A 6,607-nucleotide genomic window follows, 5' to 3' on the forward strand; every position below is an offset into this window, starting at 1 on the left:
ATATATATATAGATAGATAGATAGATAGATAGATAGTGTGAGAGAGAGAGCAACAAACAAGTGTACATAAAACAAGGGACAATACAAAAATAACTTGAAATGAAAATGTCAAGGAATGAGAGACTCCAGCCATACAGTGCATAAATCAACGACACTCGACCTGATAGAAGATAAATATTTATAACCAAGAGGAACACAAGCAAGTTCACACAGGGAGTGACACTTAAAATTGAGAGCAACGGCTGACGACACTTAACCGAGTGCAAACATAAGTTACTAAATACAGAGAAAACAAGCCATAAATACCAGAGGCCACCACAAAGGGCAAAGGCCAAAAACAGAAACCTACAAGGACAAACAGGAGAGATGACCCATAACAAAGTGATGACAACAGAGGAAACAGCAACAAACTGAGGCATGTGAAATAAATGTAAAAGCTGAGCAGGGAAGCAAATGAGCAACAGGTGAAGGCAAAGAGGACAATAAGTGACAGTGTAAAGCTGAGACAGCCAAGAAACAGGAAATGAGTAGAAAATAAAAACACAAACTGGAAGTCAGACCAAAGCCATCTGAAGTCACTCACCTACAGTCACTTCTCCATCCTGGGGCTTCTCTGTGAAGAGTCCAGTCAGGTCCTGTCTGGTGTCTGGAGGATGTCCATCTAGAAATCCAGGGTCACATCAGAATGCCACAACATTAAGCAGAAAGAATAAAATTAAACTCAAATCCATGTTAGAACAGTCCATTAAAACCAACTTCATTTAGTGGACTGATGTTAAAACCATCGTGTCATGAGACTGGAGCTATAATGACTTTATCTGCCTTTGATATTTTAAGATATTCAAGTTTTTAAGTAATTCAAGACACTTTGGATACAGAGTAAAGTAAGAAAATCCTTTTAAAAAATGGAAATATTTCATTTACTCTAAGACACTGAAATTGCTTCAGAATTAACTGGACTAGTGCATCTGATAAAAATGAGTAAATGTTTAAAATATGAAAAATCGACCAGCCCAGGTTGTTCAAGTTAAAAGCATAATATTTCAAGTAACTAAATTTCAAATTATTACATTTTTGTTTATTTGGTAACAGCAAATAAACATAGAAATACTTTGAACAAAATTATAGTATGCAAAATCTTCTATTTTTAATTTTATTATTGCTAACATTATTTAAAGGTAACAAATTAGGTGTAAAAATTAGGTACAAATGTAAACACTTTTATTCAAGTGTCATAAACGTAAAGGTTCTCAGGCACACGCTTTTGAGACGCACACTACACGACATACAGACAAGACAAATCAGAAGAGAAAGCAGGCAAACATGTGGAACTGTATACCTATGTGGCAAAAGAGAAACTTAACAACTTATCAACAGTTTGTTGATGTTTTGTTCATTGACGGCAGCTTTGTTCAACCCCCTGGATGTAAAGTGGAATATTTTTGCCACATTTGACATTTTAAGTGAAAGCTTAACTCAAAGGTTGTGATCGAATGGGCAGTACTGAACAAAGTGGTAAATGATCAGTAACTCACCCTCAGCTGGAGGAGCATCATGTGCTGTGGGTGCTGCTGTAGATGGTCTGGAGGCCGGTTCTGCTACTACACCAGGCTCCTCTGGTTTATCAGCAAGTGCCTTGGCTGGAGCATCTTGGTTACCATAGAGACAACAAGGCACCGGTGAGGAGTTCTGTACTATGACAAATGTAGGACCATGCATTGCAAGTACTCAGCTCCAAAAAAATAAGTGTCCAAAATGCCTAATGTGATAACTTTTAACTATATAAATTAGTGTGTCAAAAGTTAAATTGTTTAGAAAACACACTTACTCTCTCTCTCTCTCTTTTTAAGTGAAGCTTTAGGTGTCACTTTACACATGAATATTTTCTGCACCAAGACACATAATTAGTAAAAAAAAAAAAAAAACCCTAGCTATTTGAGCCATTTCATCTATGACTTTCTTTTAAACACTGTTTTGTCAGATTTAAAATATTCTCTGGTGAACACGTACTGTATTGTCCACATATTTATGATGTCTTATTTTTGACTGGTTGACTGATTTTCCATGTGTTATCAGCCGCCTCTTGTGCCTATCCTCAGCCCTAGTTAAGTGGTGATTACTCATAAGGAAATAATGTGCTTGTGTGAGGGTCAAGGTCACTGTACAGACAGAGTAAAGGCGGCTGTGATATGAGCCACAGACAGCTGTGGGCAGTTGCTCGTAGCACGCCATTAGTCTGCTACCTTTCTTCAAGATTTGTTTCCAGCTTATCAGATCCAAGCAAATGTCCTCAGCGGGTCATGCTGACAGAATAATGGCAAGAATGGTGCTCTGTAACACACTTATGGTAGCACATGGTCATTTCAGCAAACAACACAGTGCTCTATAGATGTGGTAAAGTGCGAGATAAAATGATTGTGATTAAACCAGTGATAAGACGTGTTCACAGCCGTGGCCTTTCTCACAAATACACTTGTTTGCTTCCTTTCTAACAGTTACTGAAGATGTGAAGCTTGAAACCACTTTCATTTATGCATGATAACTAGGAAGCTACAGCCAGGAGAGAGTTAGCTGAGCATAAAGGAAAATCATGTACTGCAGATTAGCTCTGTAAAAGAGTGACAAAAGCTACTGGCTATCACCACTACAGCTCACTAATTTACACTTTATATTAACACGTTTAGCCATAATCAGTACATTTATGGAGCACTTTCTTGGCTAAGCTGTGACTACCAGGAATCTCTGCTGGTTGCCTGACAGTGATGACAAAAACATTTTGGACTTAAAAATATGATATATTAATTTGTGAGATCGATAGGTGCTACAGATATTTTTCAATTTGGACAGAGCCAGCTGTTTCTGCCTGTTTCCAGTCTTGATGCTAAGTTAAGCTAATTGTCTCCTGACTGTAGCCTTATACTTAATGCAGGAAAGCATCCATCCGTTATCTATACCACTTATTCCTAATGAGGGTTGCAGTGGGGCTGGAGCCAATCCCAGCTGACTCTGGGCAAGAGGCGGGGTAGAGGGCTGACACTTAGACACACAACCACACACACTCATTCCTACGGGCACTATAAAGTTGCTGTGTGTCTTTGGACTGTGGGAGGAAGCTGGAGTACCTGGAGAGAACCCACACAGTCACAGGGAGAACATGCAAATTGTGCACAGAAAGACCCAGGCTCGAACCCAGAACTTTCTTGCTGTGAGGCGACAGTGCTAAGCACTGTGCAGCTATGCCACCAGGAGGAAAGCAATTAAATGTATTTGTAAAAATGTCAAACTATTCCTTTAAGGGCAAACATTTCTCAAAGGCAAATCACTCAAAGCTGTTTCAGAGACCTGGTGCCGAGCAGCTGACAGAGGATAGAGAACATGAGTTCAGGTGCAGAAACATCAAGTGCATGCAATGCATCAAGTAATTAGTGTCTCAGTGGTTTCTACACTGAGGGCTCTGTACTGACTACACAGCCTGTAGGTGAGTGAGCAGAGACCACAAACACACAGCTGCAGCATCAGAGTTTCCCACCTGGCTTTGATATGACCTTCAGCTCAAATTTGACCTTTGACCCCCCAGCAATCACTGCATAGACATTGGCATCTTCCTTGGCAATAGCACTGATAGCAAGGGAGTGCTTGTTTCCGTCGGCTGTGATCACATATTTGCTGCCACTGGCGATGTCCTGAGAGTTGCACTGCCACTTTACTTTAGCATCAGGCTTCTCGGTCTCTGCTTCAAAGACCACAAAGGACCCCTCCTGCACCTCCTGAGTCTTTGGTTTCTTGGCAAATGCTGAAACTGAAGAGGGAGGGTAGGTTCAAAATAAATAAAAACTAAGCCCTTTGAAGTGTCAGGTTGTTTTTTTAGCAAGGCTGTTGTTAGGATGAGATCAAATCATTTTGAGGAGAAAACAAATACTATAATATTAATATAATATTATAGAATATAAATAACATGTAACAGTAAGCTCCAAGTAATAACAGACATAAAACACAGTTTATGTTTTGTTTCTTCGGAACTCAGCCATCAAAGTTTTCATCCATTTAAAAGCACATACCTGAAGAAAGAACAACACATACTGTACAAATACTTTAACAAACTGCAAAGTGAGAGAAAAAGAAAGGGGCGTCCGGTGGCTTCATGGTTAAGGTGTATGCCATAGTTCATTTCCTTTCTCTCTCTCAGCTATCAAAGGTGAAATGCCCAAAAATAATCTTAAAACACAGAGATATTGACAATGGGCCATCCTCCCACAAGGACGCTGCCAGATTGTTCTAGACCCCAGCTCTGACTTTCCAGCTTTCCTTCGATTTTGGTATCTTGTGTTTCTGACCCGGACTGCTTCCTTGGATTATTCTGTTCTGCCTTGCCCTCTTATTTCGGACTGCTTCAGTGTATCGGCTTAACGGACTTATCTTTGGACAACGTGTTTTGATTTGATTTGATTTGATTTGATTTATTCTTTCAAGCATGTAAAAACAGTTGATATGACAACACACATAATTTTACACATAATCCAATATCAATTTGCTTATACCTAGTACATGCTTGAATGGAGTAGGAAGAAGTCAGACTTATCCAGTCCTACCCCATGACATCATCTTACCATCATTGGTTTGCAAGCAGTAAATGATTCACTTCTACACACACACAATGAAAGCTACATTGGTGTGATCCCTATACCCCATCTTATGCACAATTCTTATCGCTCTTTTTTGTAATATATACAATGGTTGAAGTGAGCTTTTGTGTGTATTTCCCCAGTTTTCAACGCCATACTCTAAGTATGGTAAAATCGATGAGGAATACAAAACGCGTACTGCTTTCCCGTCCCTTGCCAATATCGATATAGTTTTTGCTATTTTGTGCTGAACAAAATAGCAAAATATTGATTCCCATATACCATAAATTTAGTTTAATGAGGGTTGCAGTGGGGCTGGAGCCAATCCCAGCTGACTCTGGGCAAGAGGCGGGGTAGAGGGCTGACACTTAGACACACAACCACACACACTCATTCCTACGGGCACTATAAAGTTGCTGTGTGTCTTTGGACTGTGGGAGGAAGCTGGAGTACCTGGAGAGAACCCACACAGTCACAGGGAGAACATGCAAATTGTGCACAGAAAGACCCAGGCTCGAACCCAGAACTTTCTTGCTGTGAGGCGACAGTGCTAAGCACTGTGCAGCTATGCCACCAGGAGGAAAGCAATTAAATGTATTTGTAAAAATGTCAAACTATTCCTTTAAGGGCAAACATTTCTCAAAGGCAAATCACTCAAAGCTGTTTCAGAGACCTGGTGCCGAGCAGCTGACAGAGGATAGAGAACATGAGTTCAGGTGCAGAAACATCAAGTGCATGCAATGCATCAAGTAATTAGTGTCTCAGTGGTTTCTACACTGAGGGCTCTGTACTGACTACACAGCCTGTAGGTGAGTGAGCAGAGACCACAAACACACAGCTGCAGCATCAGAGTTTCCCACCTGGCTTTGATATGACCTTCAGCTCAAATTTGACCTTTGACCCCCCAGCAATCACTGCATAGACATTGGCATCTTCCTTGGCAATAGCACTGATAGCAAGGGAGTGCTTGTTTCCGTCGGCTGTGATCACATATTTGCTGCCACTGGCGATGTCCTGAGAGTTGCACTGCCACTTTACTTTAGCATCAGGCTTCTCGGTCTCTGCTTCAAAGACCACAAAGGACCCCTCCTGCACCTCCTGAGTCTTTGGTTTCTTGGCAAATGCTGAAACTGAAGAGGGAGGGTAGGTTCAAAATAAATAAAAACTAAGCCCTTTGAAGTGTCAGGTTGTTTTTTTAGCAAGGCTGTTGTTAGGATGAGATCAAATCATTTTGAGGAGAAAACAAATACTATAATATTAATATAATATTATAGAATATAAATAACATGTAACAGTAAGCTCCAAGTAATAACAGACATAAAACACAGTTTATGTTTTGTTTCTTCGGAACTCAGCCATCAAAGTTTTCATCCATTTAAAAGCACATACCTGAAGAAAGAACAACACATACTGTACAAATACTTTAACAAACTGCAAAGTGAGAGAAAAAGAAAGGGGCGTCCGGTGGCTTCATGGTTAAGGTGTATGCCATAGTTCATTTCCTTTCTCTCTCTCAGCTATCAAAGGTGAAATGCCCAAAAATAATCTTAAAACACAGAGATATTGACAATGGGCCATCCTCCCACAAGGACGCTGCCAGATTGTTCTAGACCCCAGCTCTGACTTTCCAGCTTTCCTTCGATTTTGGTATCTTGTGTTTCTGACCCGGACTGCTTCCTTGGATTATTCTGTTCTGCCTTGCCCTCTTATTTCGGACTGCTTCAGTGTATCGGCTTAACGGACTTATCTTTGGACAACGTGTTTTGATTTGATTTGATTTGATTTGATTTATTCTTTCAAGCATGTAAAAACAGTTGATATGACAACACACATAATTTTACACATAATCCAATATCAATTTGCTTATACCTAGTACATGCTTGAATGGAGTAGGAAGAAGTCAGACTTATCCAGTCCTACCCCATGACATCATCTTACCATCATTGGTTTGCAAGCAGTAAATGATTCACTTCTACACACACACA

General features: G+C 40.2%; 1 protein-coding gene across 1 annotated transcript in view; it reads right to left on the bottom strand.

Annotated features, from left to right (window-relative positions):
- Positions 1-6,200, bottom strand: part of mybpc3 (myosin binding protein C3) — a 30,137-nt gene extending 23,937 nt beyond the window's left edge. The window contains 5 exon segments of the mRNA XM_020606250.1: positions 584-661; positions 1,536-1,649; positions 3,530-3,799; positions 5,483-5,752; positions 6,191-6,200. Of these exon segments, the coding sequence (XP_020461906.1) occupies positions 584-661; positions 1,536-1,649; positions 3,530-3,799; positions 5,483-5,752; positions 6,191-6,200 (742 nt within the window).
- Between the last annotated feature and the right edge of the window lie 407 nt (positions 6,201-6,607).

This window comes from Monopterus albus, unplaced genomic scaffold (genome assembly GCF_001952655.1).
Source record: "Monopterus albus unplaced genomic scaffold, M_albus_1.0 scaffold4.1, whole genome shotgun sequence".
NCBI classification, from domain to species: Eukaryota; Metazoa; Chordata; class Actinopteri; order Synbranchiformes; family Synbranchidae; genus Monopterus; species Monopterus albus.